Here is a 27,854-nt window from a genome sequence, read left to right on the forward strand (position 1 = left end):
CCAGATGATTTCCCTCGGCTACCACCAGGGAATCTGGTGTTTGGTGTCCTATAAAGTGAGTGACTTCCATCTTTTCTGGCAGCCATATAGCTTCTAGGGGGCTCAATTTTGTTTTTAGCCATTTATCCTTTAGCAGTAAGTAGTTCCCGTTCTCATTAGTTGGCAGCATGAACGTATATTGTTGCGGAAGCACACCGGCACTCAGTGTAGATAGCGAGTTCTTTATGGTTTCCCCGGCTCTCGGCTTGGGTGAGAGCAGTGAGTTCCGCCTTTTAAGCGGAGGTCCTTTGGGGCGAGGCCTGAGACCAAGTGACTTTGTCTTTGGTGGTGACAGCAGCGCCTGCTCTCCTAACCCTGTCTTCCTGTACTGTGCTACTCCCATGGGTGAACAAGGTAGATTGTGCACATCACTGAGATCAGACCGGGGCACTTGGTTTGGGTCCAACAAATCAACGCAGCCATGTTACGGGGCTTCTTGGACCATCATCTCATCAAGGGGTTGCTGGGTTGAGGCGAGTTGTTTTGAAGAACCTCAGTCTAGGCTGATTGAGAAGTGGAGTGGGTATTGGGTAAGGTGGGTCTTTGACATCTGGTGCCTGCTGGCATCCCATATCAGCGCTTCCACCGCATGGGGCGCTGTGAGGCCCAAGTCTTGCCCTGGTTTGTCTGCCTCTTTTGCCAGCATAGCAGTAGTGGCAATGGCCCCTGATGCCACCGGCTCTGATCTTTTGGGTAGATGGGTTGCAATGGCTGGGGCTGGGCCAGAGCAAAGAGCAAGGAGCCAGGAGCTTCATCCAGGTCTCCCATGTGCGTGGCAGGGGTCCAAGCACTTGGGCTTCCATCCACTGTTTTCCAGGTGCAGTAACAGGGAACCGGATAGGAAATAGAGCAGCCAAGGACTTGAACTGGTGCTCCAAAATGGGAGCTAGCGATGCAAGGGGGGCTCAGCCTGCTGCACCGCAACGCTGGCCCCCACCGATTGTTTCAAAGACGGGAGCTGGTTTCACTGGATTGGTGTATCGTGGGATAGTTGGAGCCTAATATGAATTTCCCATTTGCACGCATGCAGTTGTGTCTGTGAGAAACATTCGTGAAGGCAGGAAACTGTAGTAGCATAACTGAGCCCCGTAGGGACACATGCAACACACGGAACACCTGCTCCAGCTGTCTGCCGGCCGCCTGTTCCCACCATGTACACCCAGGTCAGTGTCGTTGCTGCCTGGGATGAGCGTGTGGGGACCTCCTCCCCTTCCAGGAACGCTCTGCTACAGCCCCTCCCCGCGCCCATTTCCAACATCACATTCCATTTTTTTCTGGGTAAAATGCATTGTTTCCTGTAGCGGTTATGTATTTTTTAAAAAGATTTATTTATTTATTTGAACATCAGAGTTACACAGAGTGAGAAAGCGAGGCAGAGAGAGAGAGAGAGCACGCGCGCGAGCGAGAGCGCTCTTTTGTCTGCTGGTTCACTCCCCAGAATGGCTGCAAGACCCAGGACTGGGCCAGGCTGAGGCCAGGAACCTGGAATTCCATCCTGGTCCCCTGCATGGGTGGCAGGAGCCCAGGTACTTGGGCTATCTCCCACTGCTTTCCCAGGCACATTAGCAGGAGGCTGGATCGGAAGTGGAGCAGCCGGGACTCGAACCGGCTTATTGAAAGCAATAACTTAACTTGCTGTACCATGATGCTGGCCCAATGCTGTGATGTCCATGGCCTGGTTTTGCTTTTCAACTGTCAATGTCACGATGGACAAAACAAACAGCTAGGGAGATGATTGCGGGATGCTGTTGGAAACCGGCACACAGAACAAGCTGTAACTTAGACCAAAGGAAGCTGAGCCCAGGCCTGCCGTGGGAAGGGAGGGAGTTGCACAGGGCGCGCTCCTGCCGAGGTCTCCTGGGACGCATGGCAGAGTGCTGAATTGCAACAGGGCACCTGTGGCCTCTGGCAGAGCCCGCCTGAGGGTGACCTCAGGAAAGTCGCGTTCATCTATGCATTGTTTACTCAACAGTCATTTCAAGGACCTGACCACAGGCAGTGCAGTGTTTCTGGGGTGATTGCACGAGTCTTAGCAAGCTCGAATGATTTGCATGAAGAGATGGACTCACAAAAATGGCAGACACAACTCAAACCCCAGCACCTGAACCTCACCCACAGCATGCTTCCCACAGGGGGTCTTCCGGGTCCCATCACTCACTGGGGTTTTCTAAAGGTGGAGACAGGGAGTTCCGGGCCGGGCGCACCAGGACCCTGCCCTTCTGCAAGCACTGAGCACACAGATAGGCATCGTCACGCTCCGGGGGCGCCCCGCACCGTGCACCACGCCTACTCACCACTCCCTGGCCCTTTCCCCAGACACAGCCAGCACCAGTTGTTTCTGAAGACAGAGACTCAGCATGCAAGGAAAGACCGCCAGCGATGCAGGTACCACCTGTCTTTCAACACCATTTACTCGCTGGCATTTCTTTCTTTTTCTTTTCTTTTCTTTCTTTCTTTCTTTCTTTCTTTCTTTCTTTCTTTCTTTCTTTCTTTCTTTCTTTCTTTCTTTGACAGGCAGAGTGGACAGTGAGAGAGAGAGAGACAGAGAGAAAGGCCTTCCTTTTCCATTGGTTCACACCCCACGCTGCAGCTGGTGCACCGCACTGATCTGAAGCTAGGAGCCAGGTGCTTCTCCTGGTCTCCCATGCAGGTGCAGGGTCCAAGCATTTGGGCCATCCTCCACTGCACTCCCTGGCCACAGCAGAGAGCTGGCCTGGAAGAGGAACAACCGGGACAGAATCCGGTGCCCCGACCCAGAACCCTGGGTGCCGGCACCGTAGGCAGAGGATTAGCCTAGTGAGCCACGGTGCCGGCTCTTTCTTTCTTTTTAAAATTAATTAATTAATTAATTTATAAGGCAGAATTGCAGAGAGAGAGAGAGAGAGAGAGAGGTCTTCCATCTGCTGGTTCACTCCCCAGATGGCCACAATGGCCAGAGCTATGCCAATCAGAGGCCAAGAGCAAGGAGCTTCCTCCAGGTCTCCCACATGGGTGCAGGGGCCCGAGGACTTGGGTCCTCTCCTACTGCTTTTCCAGGCCATAATGGAGAGCTGGATCGGAAGTGGAGCAGCCAGGACTCGAACCGGCATCCATATAGTATGGCAGCACAGCCAATGATGGGTTAACCCACTTCACCACGCTATACCTGTCCAGCATTTCCTACTTCACTGTTTATCTACGTGAAGGCAATCAGTCAATGCAGCTGCATGGCTAAAAAAGAATTCAAAACATCCAGAGGAGCCCAGAGAGGGAAAAAAAATCCACAAGTTCTCCTTCTATTTCCCTATCTCCCGCCCCACCTGCCGGTCCCGTGGGTAACCACTCGTGTCTTCACTTCTCTGGCAGGTGGAGGTTTTCCTGTCCACCTCAAGAGTACAAATGATTGCTCTCATTTTTCAGAGTATGCCCGGACCCACATTTCACGGTCACTGCACAAGCCAGGGTTAGTGGGGTCTGCCCGCTTGAGATCTGCCTTCTCCGCTTCCCCCAGCCCCGCCTCTGCCCCACCCCGACTCTCCAGCCCAAAACCTGGGTGTGGCTGAAACAATCTGTGAGTCTCATTCCAATGCATCATTGAAGGAGTTTTTTCTCCCCTGTGTCCTGTTTCCAAAGTCCTTCTCTGAAGCCACGCTGCGTCTGGATTTCTTGTATGAGCTCTGACCTCTCGACTCTCTGCACAGTGTAGACTCTTCACTCTCAGGGGAAGCGACTTTTTGGGTCTGTGGGGCTTAGCAGACTCCTATAATCTGTGACCGCGGAGCTGGAACATTTTCTTTGGTGACTTCTTTTCCTTCTATGTTCCCTTTCTGGATGTCTCCTTATTTAGAGCCCTCCTGAACCAGTTCTCTAGTTTTCTTGTTTTAAACAAGCATATATAATTTTTCTGAGTTCTTTTAAACTTTTTTTTTTACAAATTTGCTTCTTTATTTATTTGAAAGACAGAGCAACAGAGATCTTCCATCTGCTGCTTCACTTCTCTAATGTCCACGGTGGCCAGGGCTGGGCTAGGCTGAACCCTGGAGCCCAGAACTCAACCTGGATCTCCCACACGGGTGACTGGAACCCAAGTACCTGAGCCGTCACCCCTCCCTCCCAGGGTGCACAGCTGGATCGGAAGTGGAGCAGCTGGGACTCGAATCCGAGCCCATATGGGATGCCAGCGGTGCACGCTGGGGCTTTAAACCCACTACGCCACAGTGCTGACTCCTCTTCATATTATTTTCTAAGCCTTTTACTAAGCTTTTTGTTTATTTGATTTTTGATCATGTCTTTTTTAGCACCCACTTTCTTGCTTCCTGGGTGAAATCTCTCCTCTTCTCTGACAATACAAAGAGGCTTTGAAAATGTCAGGAAACAATGGCGTTTGAAAGCAGCTTCCGTGTATTGTGCTCGGCTGATTCCCATCTTGGAGATGCACAAATCGATTCCCGCAGAGGTTACTCCAAGGTCACACCGCCAGTCTGAGTGAAGGCAGAACCCAGCCCTCCCAGCATGGCCCTGAGAAAGCCCACCTGCAGGAAGAGAGGGCATGGAGAACTTGGCGGGCCTGGCAGCAGAAATGGCCGCTCCTTTCAGCTCTGGAACCTGCTCCGACCCTGCCTCCTGTGCCCCTGTGAGCACCCAGCGCCTTGCTCCTCTGTGGACAGGGAGGTGCCTCCCGCAACCCCACAACTGGTTCCCACGGGCCCTCAGCCCCCCGACCTGCTCCATGCAGCACCTCTAGTGTCTCTCATTCATCAGATCTCTCTCTCTCTCTTTTAAAGATTTATTTATTTTATTTGAAACAGTTACAGAGTGGCTGAGGAGACAGAGAAAGGTCTTCCATCCGATGGTTCACCCCCCAGATGGCCGCAACGGCCAGAGCTGTGCCAATCCGAAGCCAGGAACCAGGAGCTTCTTTCGGGTCTCCCATGCAAGTGCAGGGGCCCAAGGCTTGTTCTATCTTCTACTGCTTTCCCAGGCCACAGCAGGGAGCTGGATCGGAAGTGGAACAACTGGGACTTGAACCGGTGCCCATATGGGATGCTGGCACTACAGGCGGTGGCTTTACCCGCTACATCACAGCGCCAGCCCCAGGGCAAATGTCTTTTTAATTTTGAGAGCGTTTGCCAACTTGCTTTCCAAAGAGGATGTAGTGACCTCTGACCCCAGCAGCACAGCGGCAGGGGTGGGGGTGGGGCAGAGCTCTGGGGACATGCGGCCGCCATCGTGGAAAATCACGCTCAGACAGGTCAGCCTCTGACCATGGGACAGCGGGACAGTGCTGTATTTCTTTGAGTGAGGTGAACATTTTTTTTTTTTCTGCTTGCTAACTGATTGTCCTTCTTCCCACTGTTTGTGAGTGGTCTGCTTCAGAGCAGAGCTGGGACCTGAACCCAGGAACTCTGAGATGGATGTGGGCATCCCAAACAACGCTTCTTAAAGGCTATGTATTGGTCAGCACCGCGGCTCACTAGGCTAATTCTCCACCTGCGGTGCTGGCACCCCGGGTTCTGGTCCCGGTCGGGGCGCCGGATTCTGTCCCATTTGCTCTTCTTCCAGGCCAGCTCTCTGCTGTGGCCCGGGAAGGCAGTGGAGGATGGCCCAAGTGCTTGGGCCCTGCACCTGCATGGGAGACCAGGAAGAAGCACCTGGCTCCTGGTTTCAGATCGGCACAGCGCGCCAGCCCTAGTGACCATTTGGGGGGTGAGCCAACGGAGGGAAGACCTTTCTCTCTGTCTCTCTCTCTCTCACTGTCTATCTGTATTTTATTTATTTGAAAGGCAGAGTGACACTCACACATGGGAGGGGGAGGGAGAGGGAGGGAGGGGGAGAGAGAGAGAGAGAGAGAGAGAGAGAGAGAGAGATATCTTGTATCTGCGGGTTCACTCCCCAAATGCCTGTCACAGCAGCCAGGCCTGGACCTGGCTGAAATCAACATCTCCATTTGGGTCTCCTAGGTGGGTGGCGTAAACCCGAGTACTCGGGCCACCATCTGCAGCCTCTGAGGCATAGTACCAAGAAGCTGGGTTGGAAGTAGAGGTGGGACTGGGTGCTAGGCAGAACCCTGCCTGATCTGGGAGGTGGGTGTGATGTCTCAGGCCCTGCTCCTCTCCCCCACGGGGCTCTCCCCCGCCCCATAGTTCTTTCCCTGCTGTGTGTTTGGGGAGTACGCCAGCTGTCTGTCTGCCTTTCAAACAGATGAAAATGAAAGAAGAAGAAAAGCAGGAAGATTGTGCGAGGTGGGTGGAGCTGAGGGCCCCGGGGCCGGCGGACAGGGTCTGGATGAGCCTCCAGCTTGTGCCCTGCCCCAGCCAGGGACTTGCTCCGAGGCCTCTCCGGTTGGCTGGCCCTGTCCAGGATGTTTGTGCGTGCCACCTGGCACTGAGCGGGCACCTGGTGTGAACGAAGAGGCGGGAAGAGGCTGGCGAGGGCTGGAGCGGAGTGGCCAGGAACACTAAGGCTTCAGGGCGGGGATGAGAGGCCACGGGGACGGGGCAGGCTCTGGAATGGGGAAATGTTTCCCAACAAGGCTGGGGCTGCGAGTGGGGGTGGAGGTCTAAAAACTCCCAAGCCAGACGTCCTGGCCAGCCGCCCCAGGCACGAAGCTGGATCTAACTGCTGGCCGGAAACTGTGGCCCCAGGGGGAGGCAGAGGCGTGTGTGGGCAGGGTCACAGCCCCCTGCAAGAGTCTCTCTCTCCCTCTCTCTCTCTCTCTCTCTCCCTCCAGGGCAGAGGTGGACGGGGGAGGCAGCGTGGCGGTGCTGGAGCCCAGCTCCAAGGGCGCAGACCCCGTGGGGACTGGAGGTGGACAAACACGGCTGGGGGCTGATTGATGAGCCCCCAGGGTGAGGGGTGTGCAGATCCAGCCTTCCGTCCCTTTGCCTGCCCAGGGGTTTCCATCTGAAGTGGCCATCCAGGAAAGGCCACTATCCCCACTCTCCCCCGCCCAGGGCGCCCCCCACAGGCTTGGCCTGGGGTGACAACCTGGCCAGCTCGTGGGGTGGGGCCACAGGTGGGCCAAACGCTGGGGAGAACAGGGCCAGGGATCCAGGGATCCGGCATGTGGAGGGTGTGGCCAGCGTGGCCACTACTGCTTTCACCCCGTTGAAAGTGCTGGGATTTGCTGTCGATGGCTTCTGGTGTTGGAGCTGGGGGACCTTAGACAGGAGAGTGGCCATGTGAGGGCGTGGGCAGGAGTGTGCTAGTGGAACAGAAACCCATACAAGCAGACATGCGTGTGCACATGTGTGGCGGTGTGGGCACAGCAGAGCCACTAGCCTTCCCTGACTGGCTCCGAAAGTGGTCTCCCTGGCTGTCGCCTCCCCACCGCTCCCCGCGCGGTGCGTGTCTGCAGGTGCCCCCACCCCTGCTCCCAACACCGAAAGCCTGGGCGCAGAGGGCGGAAGCTTGAGCCCCAGGAGGGGCCTGGCGGTGGAGCAAGGTAGCCTGCGGCCAGCCCCGCCCCTACCTGTGTCGGCCCAGCTCTCCACACCCGCTCGCTCGCTCGCAGCAGATAAAAGGGGCTCAGCCGGCCGCGGTCAACGAGTTCGCTCACCGCTTCGCCCGCCGCTACCTGCAGCCAAGATGTCCATCCACTTCCGCTCGCAGGCGTTCAGCTCCCGCTCCGCGGCCGTCCCGGGCCGCGGCGCGCAGGTGCGCCCGACCTCGGGGCGCTCGCTCCGGCTGGGTAGCAGCAGCCTCTATGGCCTGGGCGCCTCGCGGCCGCGTGTGGCCCTGCACTCTGCCCATGCGAGCCCAGGGGGCGCCGGCATCCGCGAGGTCACCCTTAATCAGAGCCTGCTGGCCCCACTGCAAGTGGACATCGATCCCTCCATCCAGCAGGTGCGCCGGGAGGAGCATGAACAGATCAAGACTCTGAACAACAAGTTCGCTTCCTTCATTGACAAGGTGAGCCTGCGGGAACCCACCCTGGGAATGTCGAGGACCCTGTTCCTTCGCGGCTTCCCCCTCCCCCTCCCCTGCACCCCCCCCCCCCAATCAGCGCCAAGCCTTCTTTTCCAGCGCGCTGCCCACAGCCCCGCCCTCTGCTCCAGGAATGCGCGCCCAGGTTCTGTCTGGCTGCCCTGGCTAGCTGTAGTCCCCTGGGGCTCACTTTCTCTCTGGGGCCAGCCTTGGCACGCCTTGTCAGAGTGTGAGCTTTAGAGGTCAAGGCCAGGAGGTCCCCTCCTCGCGGGTCTCTCCCTGAGTGTGGGCTCAGCGATTGGCCAGGGGAGACCTGGGCTCCTTCAGGTGCTGTGGGTACTGAACCAGCGCTGGAAACAAAGGGCGGGCAGCTCCCGGCCCCTCCCAGCTGGCTAGGTCCTCCGCCTCTTTGGTGGCAGAGGTGATGTCCCTGCCCCTTTGGGGGCAGGAAGTGGCAGCGGGGGCTCCGAGAAGGGGCCATTTGGGAGGTTTTTGTTTCTGTCTGCTGTGCTGTACCTGGGTCCCTGGGGGGGAGGGGCAGGCTTGGGGTGGGGGAGGAGTAGGGTAGCCTGGAAGGCGAGGGGCCAAGTGGGGCTGGACCTAGGAGGAAGGGCAAGCTCCTCCCTCAGGCTGCCTTTCCCTGGCCTGCCTCCGCTCCTCTCTGCCCCCACCCTCCATGTTCTGTCCTCTCCCACTTGGGCACCTGTCCTCCAGCCCTGCTGCGGCCTCTCGGCGTGGCCCCAGGCCCCGGTGCCCGTCCCTCACTGTGGAGTTGCACTTGTCAGGGGCTGCCAGGTTGCTGGATTTCGGGAGACTTCTCTTGCCTCCCACCAGAGTCAATCCATGGGGGTGGGGGTGGTTCAAGGACCACCGGGGGCCCCACGGCTGGGTGCATCAGAGGTTGAGAGGAGTGCCTGGTCCTGGGGCCTTGCTGGAGCCGAGGGGACGGAGAGAGAGGCTGGGGGGGGTAGGGGGAGGAGCAGGAATGGAAGGGCAGGGGGCAGCCCTTCAGAGACCACCCGCCAGGCGACCCGGAGGAGACCCTAAGGCACATTTGTGGAGAGTTGGACAATGAGTATGCTGGAAGCCAGGCCGACCTGCTTCCTGGATCAAGCTCCTCCTGACTTCAGACAGCGCTGGGGAGGAGAGGCACCTGGGGCGGGGCCGGGGCAGGGCTGCATAGGGGAACAGCCAATGGGAGCGCGGGCGGATGGCGCTGTTGGGGGGCCCTCCTGAGTTCCCTCCTCCTTGCCCCCTCCAGGTGCGCTTCCTGGAGCAGCAGAACCAGCTGCTGGAGACCAAGTGGGCGCTGCTGCAGGAGCAGGGGTCGCCCAAGAGCAGCCGCCTCCCCAGCATCTTGGAGGCGCAGGTTGCCGGCTTGAGGGGGCAGCTGGAGGCGCTGCAGGTGGACGGCGGCCGACTGGAGGCGGAGCTACGGGACATGCAGGATGCGGTGGAGGACTTTAAGAATAAGTAACGCCCCCTCCAGGCTGCCTGGGACCCTCTGCAAGCCCCCGCCCTGTGTGCAGCTGCTCAGTGCTAGGACTCCCGGAAGCTGCTGTCACATACCCCCATCTGCCCACTATCTTCTCTCTTCCCTGGGGCTGTCTCCAAGGCCTACTGGTCTTTTCTCTTCACTCAGCTCAGCCCTGACCTGCATGCTTGCTTGTGGCCAGGGCCCTGAGAGAGGCTGTGGGCAGAAAGTGTCCATGGTAGGGTGCTTCGGAATTAGGTGACCCTCTTAGATCATTCTAGAACAGCTCTCTTGTTCACGTGGGGCTTTAGAGACCAGACACTTGCAGGCACTAACATCAGGAGAGCTGGGACTTGAGTTTTGGATCTTCTGTTCCCAGGAGGAGAGAAAGAAACCAAAAGGGAGGAGAGCCATTGTGGGCCTTGGGAGGGGTGTGGTTAGGGCGGAGTCAGACAGGAACCAGGAGGAGGGGCTGCGAAGGCTGGGCCCTGGAGGACAGGTCTCAAGGGCTCTCTCGTTTCTCAGTGAATAGAAACCAAAGCCCCAGGCTTGAGTTGGGCTCCAGCGTGGCACACACAGGGACAGCCAGTGCGGTCTGTTTTCCCTGCGTTGGTTTTGACTGGATCAGAGCAAAGATGGCCTCTGTGATGTGACCCCCCCCCCCCATCCTACTTCCCTAAGGACAAAAGTTGACAGGATTAATCTCACAGCAGGTGGACTCAGGGGCAGGGCAGGGCAGGCGTGGGGGAGCCAACCAGCTCCTGTTGTCAGGGCCTGCACGTGTATATACCCTCCACTGCTTCCTCCTGGGGAGGAGGGCTGAGCTCCAGGCTGGGGATGAAGCAGGAGCTGGGAGGGGGTGCCAGGCAGTGGCCAGATGCATGGCTGCTTAGGGAGCTTTGAGCTGAACACCTTCTGGGTGCAACGGTGCAGTGCTGGGTGGGGGTTGGAGGACAGCCAGCCTCTCAGATGATTCCCTAGAGCCCCCAGGACATGAGGGAGTGGGACTTTGGGGGTGTAGACATCTCCTACCCTCGTCTGGGCTCCTGGAGGGGCCCCGGGTTGTCTGGGCACCCTGCTCCCACAAGCTCACAAGCTCTTGCCGACACACATTGTGGGTCCCCCAGTGCACCCTGAGTTAGGCCAGCATGCTTTTGCCACTGTATCTTGTCTGCCTCCCTGAGGCTGGCTCCTGGAGAGAGAGAGAGGTTGGAGGGAGAGGCTGTGGGAGCAGAGGTGGAGCCATATAACTGGGATGTGGTTAGGCATGAAGTCTGGAGTCAGCTGCCAGGAGCCAGGAGCTTTTTCCGGTCTCCCACATGGGTGCAGGGGCCCAAGGACTTGGGCCATCCTCCACTGCTTTCCCAGGCCACAGCAGAGAGCTGGATCAGAAGTGGAGCAGCTGGGTCTCGAACCGGTGCCCATATGGGATGCGGGCACTGCAGGCCAGAGCATTATCCCGCTGAGCCACAGTGCCGGCCCCTCCTTTTCTCCTCCTCCTCCTCCTCCTCCTTCTTCTTCTTTTTGACAGGCAGAGTGGACAGTGAGAGAGAGAGACAGAAAGGTCTTCCTTTGCCGTTGGTTCACCCTCCAATGGCTGCTGTGGCTGGCGCGCTGTGGCCGGCGCACTGCGCCTATCCGAAGGCAGGAGCCAGGTGCTCCTCCTGGTCTCCCATGGGGTGCAGGGCCCAAGCACTTGGGCCATCCTCCACTGTACTCCCTGGCCACAGCAGAGAGCTGGCCTGGAAGAGGGGCAACCGTGACAGAATCCGGTGCCCCAACCGGGACTAGAACCCGGTGTACCGGCGCCGCAAGGTGGAGGATTAGCCTAGTGAGCCGTGGCGCCGGCCTCCTTTTCTTCTTTAAAATATTTATTTGGAAGGCAGAGCTTCAGAGAGACCCAAAGAGATCTTCCATCTGCTGGTTCACTCCCCAAATGACCACAACAGCCAGGGCTGAGTCAGGCTGAAGCCAGGAGCCTGGAGCTCCATCCAGGTCTCCCATGTGGGTGGCAGGGTGCTTGGGCCATCTTCTGCGGCCTTCCCAGGTGCATAAGCAGGGAGCTGGATCTGAGTGGAGCAGCCGAGACTCAATTCAAACCCATGTTTATGTGGGATGTGGGCGCCGCAGGTTGCCACTGCACTGGTTACTACACCGGCCCTTGCATTCCCTTGTCTGAGAGTCGTGGCCCCACGGTTACAGGCTGGCTGTGAGGATGAAGTGAACCAAGGCTCGGGGCCCAGGGGAAGCAGTCAGAGTTGTATTTACTGCTTTCTTGTCCCCAGGATATCCAACCTTTGTCCTTTCCCTCCCCTGCCTTCTGCGTGCCCTGCCCCTCCCTCCTCAAGCCAAGATTCAGAGCCTAGGGATAGCCAGGTGGACCTCAGGGAGGTAGGGTTTAGTGGCCTGGACACCTGCTTGCCCAGGTGTGTCCCAGGGGAGGGGGAGGGGTGAGGGATAGGGATAGGAGGGGCGTGAGGCAAAGCTGCACCCACACCATGCCCCTCGTCTGCCACAGGTACGAAGATGAAATCAACCACCGCACGGCTGCTGAGAATGAGTTCGTGGTGCTGAAGAAGGTACCGGGGGCAGTCAGGCCGGGGGGGGGCTGAAACCTCAGGGGACCAGGCCAGGGGTCTCTGTCGCTGAGCAGCCAGTGGGACCTGCTGCCAGTCTGGCTGGGCTGTACAAGAGGGGAGAGGGACAGAGGGGCTGGAGCTCATGCCGGACCTGGGTGTGTGTGTGTCCATTTGTATGTGTGAGTCCATGTGTGTGTCCATGTGTCTCTGTGTGTATGTGCATGTGTGTGTCCATGTGTGTGTATGTGTGAGTCCATGTGTGTGTATGTGTGTCTCTGTGTGTATGTGTGTGTATGTGAGTCCGTGTGTGTGTCCGTGTGTCTATGTATACATGTATGTCCATGTCTGTCTGTATGTGTGTATGTCTGTGTCCATGTGTGTATGTGAATGTGTCCATGTATATGTGCGTCCATGTCTGTGTGTGTATGTGTGTCTGTTTGTATGTGTGTATGTGTTTGTGTATATGTGTATGTGTCTGTGTATATGTGTGTGTCCATGTATATGTGTCTGTGTATATGTGTGTATCTTGTATATGTGTGTGTCCATGTGGGTGTACGTGTGTGTATATGTGTGTGTCCATGTGAGTGTATGTGTGTGTATATGTGTGTGTCCATGTGAGTGTATGTGTGTGTATATGTGTGTGCCCATGTATGTGTGTATCCATGTGTATATGTGTCCGCATGTGTATGTGTGTCTGTATGTCTGTGTGTGTCAATGTCTGTGTGTATGTCCGTGTGTGTATGTGTGTCCATGTGTGTATGTGTGTGTCCATATATGTGTGTGTGTGTGTGTGTGTGTGTCCAGAGAGTGACTATACCGCCACTTAGGACCTAGAGCAGGGAAGCAGGTTGGAGAGGGAGCGGTCAGCCGGGAATAATAGTGCCCTGTTGCTGGCTGACCGTTTCCCGCTAGGCCAGGGCTGCATGCGGCCAGCTTCGGCTCCCTGCTGAATGTGTGCGATGAGCCGTCTCTGCCCTCTGCAAGCAGGTGGTGGCGGGATGCTGGTGGGCTGTGGGAGGGCTTCAAGCGTCACGCCCTGTGGGGTCCTGAGTCAGGGCCACACCGAGGTGGCTCGGCGTTCCAGCCGCTCTGCAGCCACGCAGCCTGCACAGCACGTGGACCCTCAGGGATGGGTGTAACCCCCGGAAGGTGCAGCTGGAAGAGGAAGCTGCCTGCTCTTCCCTGGCCCGGGCCGCGGTTAAGCAGGTCCCCTGAGGTCGGCTGAGTGTTCCCGCCTGCGGGAGCCTTCCTGGTGTTGTAGTCCCCTGTTGACTGATGAGAAGCCGGGGTTTGCAGAGTTGAGTGGTTTGCTCCCAACCACATGGCTAGTAGATGGCAGAGTCAGGGGTGTGCCCAAACCCTCAGAGCCTTCTGGAACCGGCCAGGTGTAGGTTTGCAGCTTTGGCTGCCCTGAGCTACCCGTGCAGAGAAGGCGCCTTGATCCTGGGCTGCATGGGCTGGGCAGGGCTGGCTTGCTCCTGCCGCTTCGGGGCACGTGCTGAGGGGGTGCCCGCCCCTGCCCCCTCCCCAGGACGTGGACGCCGCCTACATGAACAAGGTGGAGCTGGAGGCCAAGGTGGGGGCTCTGAATGACGAGATCAACTTCCTGAGGGCCCTCAATGAGCAGGTGAGACCCTCGGGGGTGCGGGATGTGCCGTGTCGTCTGAGTCCTACCCGGGAGCCGCAATGCCAGCCCCAGGAATAGCTATATATTTTTTAAAGGTTTTTATTAATTTATTTGAAAGGCAGACTTACAGAGAGAGGGGGGGGTCTTCCATCCACTGGTTCACTCCCCAGATGGCCACATCAGCCAGAGCTGGGACCGATGCGAAGCTGGGGCGGTCTGTACAGCCTCTCCTCTCATGTCTTTTCCTGTGTTCGTGAGGATCCTCAGGGTGGGTGCGGGCACAGAGGGCTGGGTCGCGCCCACGTCCCCGCGTTCTGCTTTGGTTCCTGCAGGAGATCCGCGAGCTGCAGTCCCAGATCTCCGACATGTCCGTGGTGCTGTCCATGGACAACAACCGCTCCCTGGACCTGGACAGCATCATCGCCGAGGTGCGCGCCCAGTACGAGGACATCGCACAGAGGAGCAAGGCTGAGGCCGAGAGCGTGTACCAGACCAAGGTGGGTGCTGCTGGGGGCATTTTCCCTCCTCTGCCAGGGCCTGCATGGCTGGCAACTTCCTGTCCTCCTGGCCTTGTCTCAAGCCTTGGGCCTGCCTGCGGTCCCACCGTTCTGGCAGATCCAGTGGCTGAGGCCGAATCCGTAGCCCAGCTCTGTTAGGGAGGCCCATTAACTGTTCCCATGTTAAAGATGAGGACAATCGAGGCACAGAGGCATTTCATACTTTGCCCAGTGCCTCCAGCTAGACAGAGCAGCGAGAACTACATCCTGAGTCCTGGGACTTCAGACTGGGAGGCCTGTGGAGGTAGACAGCTGAGGGGTACAGGTGCTAAGGGCACAGGAAGGGTGCTGGGTGAGCCGGGGGAGGAGGGAGCCCTGGGCAGGGTTTCAGAGAGATAAGGGCCCCAGGGTTCAGACTCTCATTCTGCCATGGGTTTGCTATGATCCCTGGATGGGGCTTTTTAGGGACTCTTCTTGTCTCTGAAATAGGTGGTGCTGCTAAGGGGGTGTTGGAAGGGTGAGGGTCTCAGACTTGCCACAGTGGGAAGAGCCCTGGGGTCAGGGACTATGGGCCCTGGGAAGCTACCTTTGCCTTCCCGGTGCTGGCTGGGAGGACACTGCTGCCCCACGGCCTGGAGGTTGGGTGAGGGTGGCTGGGCGCTGGCACACAGACGCTGGGATGCGGGGAGGACCTACCCTGCCCACCCCTGCCAAGCAGCTGTGTCTGGCCCCTGCAGGTTGAGACCCTCCAGGCCCAGGCTGGGAAACATGGGGACGACCTCCGCAGTACCCGGAATGAGATCTCCGAGATGAGCCGCGCCGTGCAGAGACTGCAGGCTGAATTGGACGGCGTCAAGAACCAGGTGGGGATGAGCCCTCCTCCTCCTCCTCCTCCTCCTCCTCCTCCTCCTTGCGCCTCCCTGCTGCCCAGAGCCAGGCGTCGAGCGGGAGTGGATGCTGGAACAGAGGGTGTCAGGCCGCCCACCTGGGGCCAAGGCTGCTGCCCTGCATGTGTAGGGCCAGAGGGAAGACAAGAGCCCAGGCCAGGCCTGGTGTCTGTGCAGGGGCCCCAGGCTGGCCGAGGGAGGAGGATTTGGGGCGGAGACTGAAGGTGAGAAGGGTGGAGGGGGAGTCCTGTGCTGGGGAGAGGGAGGCTGGGCGTGGCAGCTCTGGGGGCTTCAACCAGCTGAGGCCTGGGGTGAGGTAGGCTCTTGGGGGTGCGAGAGCTCCAAGGCCAGCTAGGGAGAGGCCGCTGCCTAAGGCAGACGTAGGTCCTCCCAGCCAGGCCTTCCCTGCCCAAGCCTACGGGCTGCAGATCCTGGCTCCACAGCATCCAGGAGTGACTCGTAGGGTTTGTCCACTCCAGGCTCCCTGCCCTGGATGTGTCCCCAACTGGGGGACTCAACTAGTGTCTAATGGGCTTTGGAGCTCCTGCAGCCAGGAGCTGGGAGACTGGGCACTTGTAAATTGTAACAGCATTTATTAAGCACTTGCTGGATGCAGGTAAGGTAGACACTGTGCTTTGGCTCAGAAGGGGTTGACTCATCCAAGGTCACACGGCCAGAAAGTGGCTGAGTCAGGATTGGAGCCGAGGCATCGGCCATCCAAGCCGCCCTCTCCCCCACCCCGTGTGGAGCCCCCGCGGTTCCTCTGTGCTTGGGGGAGTCCGCAATGCCAAATGAAGCTGCCTGCAGCAAATTGCCCAGGTGCTTGCCGGGTAGACAGGGAGGCAGATGCAGGGGGAGCCCTGTTTCCTCGCCCCCCACTACGCCCTGCTCACAGCCCCACCTCCTCCCACAGCGTGCCAGGTTAGAGGCCGCCATTGCCGACGCCGAGCAGCGCGGGGAGCTGGCCCTCCAGGACGCTCGTGCCAAGCAGGCCGAGCTGGAGGAGGCCCTGCAGCGGGCCAAGCAGGACATGGCGCGGCAGCTGCGCGAGTACCAGGAGCTCATGAACGTGAAGCTGGCGCTGGACATTGAGATCGCCACCTACCGCAAGCTGCTGGAGGGCGAGGAGAGCAGGTGCAGGGCTGGGCGCTGGGAAGGGGTGTCCCGGGTGCCGAGGAGTGTCTGGGGCTTGCCAGTCATCCGTCCACGAGCATTTCCTGTGTGCGCCTCTCTGGCGCGCGCCGGGGTGGGCGGTGCCTGCCGCCCTGCCCTCTATGAGAAGGTCTGCCGGATGTCAGTGGGAAAGGGAAGTGATAGCACTTCCGTGTGCGTGTGCGTGGCTGTTGGTAGGGTCACCTTATTCGGGCCTCAGAGCACATCCAGGCCAGCGGGTCAGGTACCGTGGGTTCTCTGGTCTACTGGAGAAAGCCAGGGCTCATGTGCAGGCCAGGAGTGCTGCTGCCTGGGCCCGGCGTTGGCCACATCGCCGGCGGCTTCCTGTGTCACCCCTTCGGGTAAATCGCGCGATGTTGTCCGAATGTTGGGGAGGAGGATTCTTGCCTCTGTTCCGGGGTGTGTGTGTGGGGGGGCTGGGATAGGTTAGTCTTTTTTTTTTTTTATTTTTTAAAGATTTATTTATTTATTTATTTGAGAGGTAGAGAGAGAGAGAGAGAGAGAGAGGTTTTCCATCTGCTAGTTCACTCCCCAAGTGGCTGCAACAGCTGGAGCTGGGCTGATCCGAAGCCAGGAGCCAGGAGCTTCTTCCAGGTCTCCCACGCGGGTGCAGGGGCACAAGGACTTGGGCCATCCTCCACTGCTGTCCCAGGCTGTAGCAGAGAGCTGGATCAGAAGTGGAGCAGCTGGGATTGAAACAATGATCCGTGGTGCTGGCATCGAAGGGGGCAGCTTATCCTGCTGCACCACAAAGCCGGCCCTGGGTGGTTGATGCTTTCAGCCTTGGGGGAGGACGAGGGTTTAGAGGAGGTGAGAAGTGGCAGTGAGAGCAAAGGCTGGGAAGTAGGACTCATCACGCCTGCCTGGGAGACCTCCGCCACGCCCCCACTCCCGTTGAACCCAATCATGAGTGAGGCAGAGAGAGAACACGTGAGCGTGCAAAGACGAGCGCCTTGCATTTGCACGAGGCTGAGTTTGTAAAACTTCTCTTTTGCAGGGAGCACTGGGGACAGGAATGGAGCAGGGAGGAAGGGGGTGGGGACCAAGGGCGTTCGAGGGCAGAGTGCCGGGTGCTGGCAGGAGGGAGAGACGGACATGGCAGCTGGAAGCAGAGGCACGAGAAGTGTATTTGCCCCTGGCTGTGTGGGCACCTGCTTTTTGGGCGAAGCAGAATAAGACATCCAAGCTTCTAGTCAGGGGTGGGCATTTGGCCTAGTTGTTAGGAAACCGTGTACTACATCAGAGTGTCTGGGTCTGAGCCTTGCTCTGGCTTCCTGCTCATGTAGACCCTGGGATGGAGCATGATGGCTCCAGTAGTTGGGTCTCATTCACCTGGGAGACCTGGATCGAGTAGCCTGCTTTGAACTGACCCAGTCACAGCTACTGCAGGCATTTGGGGGATGAACCAGCAGATGGGAGTGGCTTCTGTCTCTCAAATTAAAGAAAAAAGATCCTGGGGCTGGTGCTGTGGTGCAGCAGGTTAAAGCCATGGCCTGCAGTGCCGGCATCCCATATGGACACCAGTTTGAGTCCTGGCTGCTCCACTTCCGATCCAGCTCCCTGCCATGGCCTGGGAAAGCAGTAGAAGATGGCCCAAGTCCTTGGGCCCCTGCTCTTGTGTGGGAGACCCGGATGAAGCTCTTGGTTCCATTGTGACTATCTGGGGAGTAAACCAGCAGATGGAAGATCTCTGTCTCTCTCTCTCTCGCCTGTCTCCATGTAACTCTGATTTTCAAACATATAAATAAGTCATAAAAACAAATTCTTTGGGAGGAGAGAAGCTAATCTGGGGCCCAGGGCAGCTCTAGCCATGATGCCTCTCTCGGCACCTCCTCCCCCATGTTTATAGGGGCCCTTACTCTCTCAGTGACCTCATGGAGGTCACACCTGGGGGCCCCTCAAAGTGGGACCTGAGTCAGCTTCCTGCCATAGGCTAAAGAGGGAGCTGGAGCTCAGAGAAGGCAAGTGACATGCCCAAGGCCACACAGCAGGTGGAGGTGACATGATCCCAGGCCAGGGTGCCACCATCAGGCCTCATGAGGTCCTGGTTCTCTGAGGGGACACCGCTGTTTCCATGTCCACTCCCGGGGGACATGGAGGAATATGCCCTGCTTTCCCCTGTCAACCTCAGCCCTTCCCAGGGGGCAGGCCCAGGATTGTGATCCACAGGCTCAAGCAAGAATGCAAGGTGGCAAATATAAAAGCAGGCATAAAAAAATAAGTGCGTATGTAGAGTGGGAAAGCAGAAAAAGCACAGAAATCATTAGAGCCTGGGATGTTCATGCCTTTTCCTTCTGGGTTCTTTAGAAGCTGTACTAGATTTTTTCAAGATTATTTGTTTGAAAAGGAGAGAGGGAGAGAGGCCGGTGCTGTGGCTCACTAGGCTAATCCTCCGCCTTGCGGCGCCGGCACACCGGGTTCTAGTCCCGGTTGGGGCGCCGGATTCTGTCCCGGTTGCCCCTCTTCCAGGCCAGCTCTCTGCTGTGGCCAGGGAGTGCAGTGGAGGATGGCCCAGGTGCTTGGGCCCTGCACCCCATGGGAGACCAGGAGAAGCACCTGGCTCCTGCCATCGGATCAGTGTGGTACGCTGGCCGCAGTGCGCTGGCCGTGGCGGCCATTGGAGGGTGAACCAACGGCAAAGGAAGACCTTTCTCTCTGTCTCTCTCTCTTACTGTCCACTCTGCCTGTCAAAAACAAACAAACAAACAAACAAACAAAAAAACAGAGAGAGTGGGAGAGAGAGAGAGAGAGAGATCCTCTAGGGTGAGAACCAGGAGCTAGGAACTCCATGCAGGTCTCCCACATGAGTGCAGGGACACAAGCACTTGGGCCATCCTCCACTGCTTTCCCAGGTGCATTAGCAGGGAGCTGAATGGGAAGTGGAGCAGCCAGGACTCGAACCGGGGCTCATGTGAGATGCTGGCACCTCAGGCCGTGGCTTAACCTACTGCACTGCAGTGCCAGCCTCTAAGACAGAACCTGTTTCAACTTCAGTCTGCTCAAAGCCACCCCACCCAGCCCCTGTTAACTCATTATTCCAGAACACAGCGAGAAATAACTCCAGCACCTGGGGCTGGAGATATGGGAATCAGCCAGTAGCGGCTTGGGAAGGGAGGCAGCCCACTGCCCACCACGGGCACATGAGGGGTCCTGAGGAAAGGTCATGGAAAATGTCATCAAAGATTAGCTTGCTTGGGCACAGAGAATGTTGAATGTCCATCCCTAGTTTTTTGTAGTACACATTTTCCATGAATTTTTGGAAGACCTCATGAATACATAGGAGCTGCCAAGTCCTGAGTGCATCATTTAACCTTCAAAAACAAGCGCGTGACCTTGGGCCTGCAGTCAGGTTCAGCTTACAGGTGGCAAATGGAGGTCCCAAGGCAGGGCCCAAGGTCCTGGGGCCAGGAGGTGGAAGGGCCGGAGAGAGCCCTCCCTCCCTTTGCTCATTGCACCGCGAGGCTGAGGGCTGGCTGGAGGGGTGGGGGCAAGGAGGACCCTGCTTGGGGTGCTGAGCTCTGCTTCCTGCCCCTTGCTTTCATGGTGCTGCCCTCTGTCCCCAGGTTGGCGGAAGATGGAGCCGGAGCTGTGAACATTTGTAAGTCCCAGAGGGGAGCTGTGGTCCCTGCCTGTGCTGTCCACACTGGGCTGGGTGTTTCGAATGGCAGCTGACCCATGGGCAGGTGGGGCAGGGAGCCCCTGGGAGCCATGCCCCAGCACGTCAGAGGCTCCTCATGGTGGGGGCAGGTGGCTGTGGGGGGGCAGGGTGCCTGATGGGGCCTCCAGCTGATAGAGCCCTGCTGTCTTCTCCCCTAGCTGTGGTGAACTCTACAGGTGGCGGCGGCAGCGGGCTCACCTTCAGGGGGACCATGGGCAGCAATGCCCTGAGCTTCTCCAGTGCTGGGGGGCCCGGGACCCTCAAGGCCCTCAGGAGCATCCGCAGCTGAGCCTCAGGTGTGAGGAGACCCACGTCCCCTCGGCACACAGGCACGGGGACTCCTCTGCCCGCCTCCCACCCCCGCCTCCGTGGGTCCCAGGACCATCCGAACGTGAATGTGGATGTCAGGGAAACTTCCAATAAAACAGCTGCTTCCTGAGGCCTGGAGAACCCACGTCCATGTCTGTGCTTTGTTAGGGCGGGGTGTGGGGACAGGGTCAAGGTCAGGGTCTGTGCATGAGGTAGGGAACACACAGGTGACAAAGCAGTCATGGGCACTGGGCCACCTGCTCCCAGGGCAGCCTGGGAGCCCATGCTAGTGTTTGCAACCCCTGCCCCTAGTCCTGTGTAGCCACCTGCATTCCAGAATGTTCAGGCACCCCAGGCCGGGCTGCTGTGGCTTAACCAGCTTGCATATCTGCTGTCCTGGGGCCCTTCCTGCTGCCTGGCTGGGGTCTCAGGACCCTGGATAGCATGTTTCTGGGATTCTCTGGGTGGGGAGGAACATCTGTGTCTGTGTGTGTGCGTGTGTGTGTCTCATGTGTCATGTTTTGGTCACTGGCAAGGCAGAGGACCAGGCTGTGGATCTGGATCCTTGGGTGGAGGGGTGTTGGGACCCCTGTGTGTTAAGCCCATGCTCCAGGGCGACCTTCCTATGTCAGGGTCTCTGCTGAGGAGGGCGAGTGTCAGGCACTCCGGGCCTGTGCATGGGGACATCTGTCCCCAACAGAGGCAGCACGTGCCATCACTGGTGCTGGGCGAGAGGTGACCGTGGCAGGTGGGGGTGTGGGGCGGCTACCTGGAGGTGCTGGCTTCCGAGGGAGAGATTGGGGCCTCTGTCCACAGGGGCAGAGGTGGGAGTGGAGAAAGGGGACAACTGGCTGCCAGCAGCCAGCAGTGATGAGTCAGGGTGGTGTTGGGAAGGCCCAGCCCTTTCCCCCCTGGCTGGCGCCCTCCTGGTCCCGTGTGTCCAAGTTGGGGGTTGAGGTTTGTCCCTTGTACCCTTTAGGATGTAGTGTGTGTGTGTGTGTGTGTGTGTGGCGGGGGAAGGTCCCCAGCTGAGAACAGCTCTATGTGGGTCTCTAACCAGGCTGGGGCTGGGTGGGAAGGCAAAGTGAGCAGGACAAACTCAGACAATCAGAGCACATTATTAGCTTTATTGGAAAGTTGGAGTTCAAGCGGGGTGGGGGTGGGGTGGAAGGATGGCCCCTCGGGGACGCCACATCCCAGGGCTCTGGGGCCAATCTGTCCATTGGAATCCACGGGTCTCCAAGCTCCCAGGGCAGCGCGGGAGAGGACTGGGTGTTTGCCCAGGGCCTGGAGGAAGCCGGCCACTGAGATGTGGCGTTTGAGCGTTCGGCCGGCCGCCTTGGAGGAAACGCGGCTCTGCAGCGGGGAGCGGGTGCAAGAGCACGCGGCAGGCCGGGCCGCTGGGGCGCCGGGAGCCCTTCAACTCGGAGACGCCGCCGCCGCAGGAGCAGGGGCTGCGGTTCGCGGCGGGGGCACTACGCGAAGCGCACGGAACGGCTGCTGCCGCAGCTCTGGCCGCAGGGCGCGCACAGGCCAGTGCTCACGGCCACGTTGCCGGTGCAGGGGGCGCTGCACACGCTGCCGGTCACCGGGCGGGAGCCCGACACACACAGGTCCCCACACACGACCCCGCCCCGGGAGCTGCTGACACCTGCGGGAGGAGGATAGGCAATCACTGGGGCCCCACCTGCAGGCCTGAGTCCCCTTCCCTCGCTCAGAGCCCCCTCCCCTCTGGCACATGCGCACTTGGGCACTCCTACCTACAGTCTAACCCGAAGTGTCCTGAATGCATTAGCTCAGGCCTTTCTTAGGGTGCCAGTTCAGCGACCTAGGCTACCATAACCACCCCGGATCCCAAGCCCAGGATTGGGAGAGGTTACTTACAAACGTTGACAGCTCCCACACCCTCACACAACCTTGGGAGAGCAAAGAGAAAATAATTACTTGCAGGGGACACAGATGGTGAAATATTTATGCAAACTAGATTACATAATATGCAAATTGTTCCTGCAGCACTACCTAAGGGGGAGACTTAGAGACACTTCCAACAGGTGTGTGGAGCTCACCTCTGCTCCTCGCCCTCCAGCAGGCGGCGGTAGGTGGCGATCTCGATGTCCAGGCCCAGCTTGGAGTTCATCACCTCCTGGTACTCCTTGAGCAGGCACGCCATGTCCTGCTTGGCCTTCTGCAGGGCCTCCTCTAGCCCCGCCAGCTTGCAGCGGGCGTCGCTCAGGGCCGCCTCGCCCTGCTGCTCAGACTGCGTCACGGCCGCCTCCAGCTTGGTGTTCTGGGGACCCGCAAGAGAACAGGCTGGGTTCTGCTCCCTGGGCCTCTTTGCCCCTGGCCTGAGCTGCTCCAGGCTCTCCCAGGCTCTCTCCTGCTGGGAGCATCCCCCGACAAGGCCCCTGGCCATCCTCACCCGGTCTCCCTGAGCGACCACCACCAGGGACTCCAGCCTGGCCAATGGGCTGGAGGGCGAGTGCTGGGGTTCCCATAGGGCTCGGGCCCCGTCGCTCCGGCCCCGGCACAGCTGGCCGTACCTGGCACTTGGCGTTCTCCACCTCGGCCGTCAGCCTCTGGATCATGCGGTTCAGCTCGTTAATCTCCTCCTTGGTGCGGCGCAGGGTCTCCCCGTGCCGGATCACCGTGGCCTTCATCTCCTCGCACTTGGGGGTGGGGGAGCACAGGTGCCCCTGAGGCTCAGCACCCACGAGCCCTGCCCTCAGGTCAGCACCACCGGGATGGTGCGAGTTGAACAGTGCTCAGCCTGTGCACCCACATGGGGCGGCCTGTTCTCACCAGCCTCAGGGGGCCGACCCCAGCCTTCTCCAGGGACGCCCCGTGTCCCTCCCACTTGGTGCCCGGGGTCACTCACCTTGCTGCGGTACCAGGACTCGGCCTCAGCCCGGCTGCGGGTGGCGATGTCGTCGTACTGAGCCTTGATCTCGGCAATGACGCAGTCCATGTTCAGGTCCCGGCTGTTGTCCATCTTGACCACGACTGAGGTGTCGGAGATGTGGGCGTGTAGCACACGGATCTCCTGCGGAAGGAGGTTGGTGGTCTGGACCCCTTGGAACACAACCCCATCCATCGAAGCCCCCCTCGCCTTCCCCCTGCCTCCTCAGACAACCCCACTGGCTGAAGCCCTCCTGCCAAGTCGCAGAATTCCTCAGGCCCCCTCCATGCGCCACAGGCCTAGGGTCCTGAGGCTGCGAGGCGGGGGAGCAGGCCAGCCCCTTGCCTGAGGTCCATAGCCTGATTTCGCTCCCAGCTGTAGGCTTTGGACATGGGACCTGTGATCAGGGTTAGCACCCTGAGCAGAGGGACCGGCTGCTCTGTGGCGTGGGACATGGGATGTCCAGCCGGGCAGCCTGGCTTCCAACAGAAACCTGCCTTGGGCTCTCAACTTCACGCCTCCTCCCACCCTGCAGTGGGGGTCAGGGGTCAGGGACATCCACCTCAGGTCCTCTTGCCGGCCCCTCACCTCCTCGTACAGGTGCCGCAGGAAGTCGATCTCCTGGGTCAGTGCCTCCACGTTGGCCTCCAGGTCTGCGCGGCGGAGGTAGGCGCAGTCCACGTCCTGTGGGGGCAGTGACACTGGGAAGTTTCCTGGGGCCACCATGTGGGGCTTTTGTGTTTGCCCTCCTGGAGCGGGGCACCCCATCGGGCTGAGCCAACTCCCCGGAGACCCTCCAGGGGAGCTCCTCCCAGCGCTTGGCCTTGTGGCTTTCACACGGCAGGGGGAGGAGCAGGTTCCGGAGAGGGATGGTTTCCAGAACCTTCTGCAGAGCATTGGTCTAGAATCCGCGTCTTGCACCATCATCAGAACTTAAGATCTAGTGTGAACCAGGTCGGTTCTCACGATGCCCGCCCTTCTCTGCCCTGGAACTTCATGGAAAGAAATCTCGAGGTGGGGTCAGCAGCCGTGCCCAGGTTGGCTCTTCACCCCTGGGCTTCCCTGCCTTGTGACTGCCCACCCTGAGCCAGACAGGGCAGGCGGTGGGGGAAGGGGCAGGGGACAGGCTGGGGGCTGTGCTGTCATCTCCAGAGGTCCCCGGGAGCCTGTGCCCTGTCTCCTAGCAGGAGGGGAGAGGGCTCTGGCATCACTCACCTTCTTCAGGGTCACAAATTCATTCTCAGCCGTGGCCCTTAGCGCCACCTCCTCTTCATACCTGGAGACGGATGGGGGACACAAGGCTCAGAGTTGAGAAGCAACAGGAGGAAGAGACTCGCAAAGACACATCCCAGCGACTGGATGTTTTGCAGGAGGTTGTCGGGGGCACAGGGTCTACCCCTTGCCTCTGGGCGCTGGGGCAGACCCGCGTCACCCACAGCACTTCCCATCACAGGGGACCCTTGCTCCTGGGCAGGGAGGGTGCCTGGCACATTTCCAAAGGCCCCTCTCTGCCCAGGGCTGGGGCTCCCTGGGGGGCAGGAGCTGCACCCCAGCTCTGGGACGCAGCCCCTTTCTCCTCCTCCTCCCTTTTCTCACCCCTCCCCACTCGGCCCAACGCAGTACCATGAGCATCTGTGGATGAACAAATGAAATAACCACATAATGATGAGACGCTAGGAATCCCCAGCCCTCACAGGCTGGGGGGTTCTCCTCCAACCCCCTCACTTCTCATCATTGTCTTCTTCCCGTTGGGAAGTTCCTCTTGTGGTCTAACCCAAATCTGCCCTGCTGTTAGGCTCATTTTGTCTCTCCAAACCCTCCTCCCAGCCGCACTCACTTCTTCTTGTAGCCCTCCAGCACCTCCTGCACGTGGTTGAGCTCCGACGACAGCCGCCCGCTGTCGGCCTCCACGCACTCGGCCTCCCGCCGCAGCGTCTCGATGTAGCCCTCAAACAGCGGCTCCAGGTTGCTCTCGCAGCACTTGCGGTTCTGGAAGAACTGCAGCTTGGTCTCCAGCAGCTTGTTCTGCTGCTCCAGGAAGCGCACCTGCGAGGGGGCGGGGAGAAAAGTCGGTGGGAGGACCCCACGCCCTGGCCCTTCTTACAGCCAGGCTTAGCAGAGTTAAGACCATTAGCAGTGAGATGTTCAAATGGCTGGGGCTGATTGAGGGTCTGTTTGTCCAGTGGACCTGCGCTGGATGAGTGAGAAATCGAGAGGCATCTGGGCTATGCTGGGTTACTGGTGGGCTTTGGGGTACAGGGGTGGAGGGTGGTGACAATCAGAGAAGGCTTCCTGGAGGAAAGACATGCAGGACAGGGCTGGTCAGGGACAGAGGAAGAGGGAAACACCCAGGTTTCTGGACATTGGCAGTGGCCGTCTTCCGGCTCGGTGAAGGGCTTCCCGGCCGGGAAGGCAGAGGAGTTAGGCTCCCACCAGGCAGGATGCCTGGGGGCCTGAAGGGCCCTGGGGATGCTGGGGTGGTCCGGGTGTCCAAGAGTTTATGCTGGACACAATGCCCTTGGTCCCTGCGGGAGCTTCAGAACACAGGGAAGCTGAGGACAACAGGAGGCCAGGTGTGCCGGCCTCCCTGTGGGGGGGAGGGGGTCACTCAAACAATGGGACTGTGCCAGCAGTTAGATGTCCTCCCATCCCAACCCGGCCTCTTGGGCTCTGTCTCCCACTTTTCCCACTTTCTAGCTGGAGTGGGGAGAGCTCCCAGTTAGCCCTGGGATCTTTCGCATCCTTGGGGGCACCCAGGATAGAGCTTACTAAAGTGTGGGGGTGTTCTCTGGGTCTCATCTGGTGTCATTGTGGGTGTAGTGGTTGACAGGGTCTCAAGGTCGCCTTGGCCCCCGTCTTCCCTTTCAAAGTGACGGTCGGCTCACACACTGTGTCACACACTTGTGAACAGATCCTGGTTCAATAGGGCCACTGCCCAGTGTCCCAGTGGGTCCGTGGCTGAGCTGGGTGTGGCACCTGCTCCTGGGCCAAGGTCCTTCTGGGTTCCACCCCTGGAGGGGAGTGAGGCAGCTGGGGCCGCAAGCCTTGCACCTGTTACCCGGGCTCTGGAGGGCTGGTGAGAGCCTGGGCCTGGAGTTGGGCTCTGGGGTGTCCACTCTCCATGGCACCTGGACAGGTGCTTGGCCACTTCCCTGCCTGCTTTTCTCTTCTGCCTACACTCTGAGGAATGGATGCTGGCAGCAATTCTCCGTATCATCCCTTTCCAGGCCAGCCAACCTCAACACTGTACTCAAGACTTCTCTCCCAATAGATCCGAGTCATTGTTACAAGCCGTGCTTTCAAAGGAGTAACTTTGTATTGCTGCAGGAACTGTGAAACCAGCATTACTGGGGCGAACATAAAGGAAACCGCAGAACATTACATTGGAGCGGAAAATGTCTTTGGCAGCATTGAACCTGACCTGAGGCTGGATATCTATTAGAAGTGGGAGAAGGGCAACTTTGAGCCGAGTGGTGGAGGTGCTGGCTATGACGCCTGCACCCACATTGCGGAGCCTGGTTCAATACCCGGCTCCGGTTCCTGGCTCCAGCCTTCTGCTAAGGCGGATCCTGAGAGGCAGTGGTGATGGCTTAAGTAATTGAGTTCCTGCCACCCATGTGGGAGACCCAGACTGAGTTCCTGGCCCCTGGCTTAGGACTGGCCCAGTCCTGACGCAATCCTGGCTGTTGCAGATATTTAAAGAGTGGACCAGAGCTCTTTCTCTGTCTCTGCCTCTCCAATAAATAAATAATTTTTAAAAAGTGGGAGGGAAGCAAGCATGTTAAAGAGATTGGCAGAGCTGGCGCTGTGGCATAGCAGGTAAAGCTGCTGCCTGCAGTGCCGGCATCCCATATGGGCATGGGTTCAAGACCTGGTGGCTCCACTTTCGATCCAGCTCTCTGCTATGGCCTGGGAAAGCAGTGGAGGATGGCCCAAGTCCTTGCACCTGCATGGGAGATGCAGAAGAAGCTCCTGGCTCCTGGCTTTGGATTGGGGCAGCTCCTGCAGCCATTTAGGGGTGAACCAGTGGATGAAAGATCTTTCTCTTTCTCACTCTCTGTAACTCTGCCTTTCAAATAAATAATAAATAAATCTTTAAAAAAAAGAAGGCGAGAGAGAGAGAGAGAGAGAGAGAGAGAGAGCGAGCTTGGCACCCAGTGAGATTTTTTTTCCCACCTAATGGGAAGCATGGCAGCCTACACAAAGGGGGATGAATTTTCTCACCAAATGGCTTGGATGTTATTTAATGCTGCAGGTCCATGTCACCTAAACTGTATCAGATGAAGTATCAGCGCTTCCCAAGTCCTATTTCTGGGCTAGCCTGGGAATTCCCTTCACGCGTCTCAGGACCTGGGGGCTCAGGCAGGGTGCTATCCAGGACACCGACCTTGTCGATGAAGGCGGCGAACTTGCTGTTGAGACACTTGATCTGCTCCTTCTCCTCGTGCTTCACGCACTGCGCGTTGGGGTCGATCTCCAGGTTGAGGGGCGTCAGGAGGCTCTCGTTGACCGACACGGTGGTGATGCAGGGGGCGCTGGGCCCGCACACGCCGCCCGAGCGGTAGCCAAAGCTGCGTCCGCAGGAGCCAGCGCGGAAGCCTCCGCCACAGAGGCTGCGGCTGCCGAAGCCCCCGCTGAGGCCGCGGTAGCAGGCGACGCCGCGGTAGGGGGCGGCGGTGATGCAGCAGCGGCCGGGCCGGGGCCCGCAGGCCGAGGCGCAGCTGAAGGCGCGGACCCCGCAGGGGGCGCCGAGGCGGGACGAGAAGAAGGACATGGCTCGGTGGCGGCGGCGTGAGCAGCGGCAAGCTGG

At 58.9% G+C, this 27,854-nt stretch overlaps 2 protein-coding genes across 13 annotated transcripts in view; one reads left to right on the forward strand and one right to left on the reverse strand.

The window, feature by feature from the left end:
- KRT7 (keratin 7) overlaps positions 1-20,289 on the forward strand; it is a 38,034-nt gene extending 17,745 nt beyond the window's left edge. Inside the window, exons 1-13 of one of the 11 annotated variants that reach the window (XM_089308392.1) lie at positions 2,382-2,424; positions 5,581-5,724; positions 6,220-6,260; positions 6,754-6,825; positions 7,861-7,929; positions 9,206-9,417; positions 11,937-11,997; positions 13,529-13,624; positions 13,957-14,121; positions 14,859-14,984; positions 15,922-16,142; positions 19,745-19,779; positions 19,998-20,289. In XM_089308392.1, the coding sequence (XP_089164518.1) occupies positions 2,397-2,424; positions 5,581-5,724; positions 6,220-6,260; positions 6,754-6,825; positions 7,861-7,929; positions 9,206-9,417; positions 11,937-11,997; positions 13,529-13,624; positions 13,957-14,121; positions 14,859-14,984; positions 15,922-16,142; positions 19,745-19,779; positions 19,998-20,128 (1,401 nt within the window). In that variant the 5' untranslated portion in view covers positions 2,382-2,396 and the 3' untranslated portion in view covers positions 20,129-20,289. Of the gene's footprint in view, positions 1-2,355; positions 2,425-4,316; positions 4,652-5,580; positions 5,725-6,219; positions 6,261-6,748; positions 6,826-6,865; positions 7,930-9,205; positions 9,418-11,936; positions 11,998-13,528; positions 13,625-13,956; positions 14,122-14,858; positions 14,985-15,921; positions 16,143-19,744; positions 19,780-19,997 lie in introns of those variants that run through there. The other 10 variants (XM_089308393.1, XM_089308394.1, XM_089308397.1 and 7 more) reach the window with 10 other exon arrangements.
- A 944-nt stretch (positions 20,290-21,233) lies between these two features.
- Positions 21,234-27,854, reverse strand: LOC100350481 (keratin, type II cuticular 87). Of its 2 annotated transcripts, XM_002711195.6 has the most exons (9): positions 27,432-27,854; positions 24,882-25,090; positions 24,260-24,320; positions 23,633-23,728; positions 23,024-23,188; positions 22,689-22,814; positions 22,215-22,435; positions 22,033-22,064; positions 21,234-21,799 (listed from the first exon to the last, which is right to left on the reverse strand). In XM_002711195.6, the coding sequence occupies exons 1-9, from the start codon at positions 27,816-27,818 to the stop codon at positions 21,624-21,626; spliced, it is 1,473 nt and encodes a 490-aa protein (XP_002711241.2). In that variant the 5' UTR covers positions 27,819-27,854; the 3' UTR covers positions 21,234-21,623. The 2 variants fall into 2 exon arrangements, with proteins under 2 accessions (XP_002711241.2, XP_089164517.1); XM_089308391.1 differs by lacking the exon at positions 21,234-21,799 and having other exon boundaries at positions 22,025-22,064.

Source organism: Oryctolagus cuniculus, chromosome 11 (genome assembly GCF_051225735.1).
Source record: "Oryctolagus cuniculus isolate XC-2025 breed Fujian yellow rabbit chromosome 11, ASM5122573v1, whole genome shotgun sequence".
Taxonomy (NCBI): Eukaryota; Metazoa; Chordata; class Mammalia; order Lagomorpha; family Leporidae; genus Oryctolagus; species Oryctolagus cuniculus.

Bases quoted from the DNA above. Each gene is read 5' to 3' on its own strand.
- LOC100350481 (XM_002711195.6), bottom strand. From the start codon at position 27,818: ATGTCCTTCTTCTCGTCCCGCCTCGGCGCCCCCTGCGGGGTCCGCGCC. The intron at 24,321-24,881 runs GTGAGTGCGGCT...ATCCGTCTCCAG, and splicing joins CTGGAGGGCTACAAGAAGAA to GTATGAAGAGGAGGTGGCGC. The intron at 22,065-22,214 runs GTGAGCTCCACA...TGCTCTCCCAAG, and splicing joins CTGGAGGGCGAGGAGCAGAG to GTTGTGTGAGGGTGTGGGAG.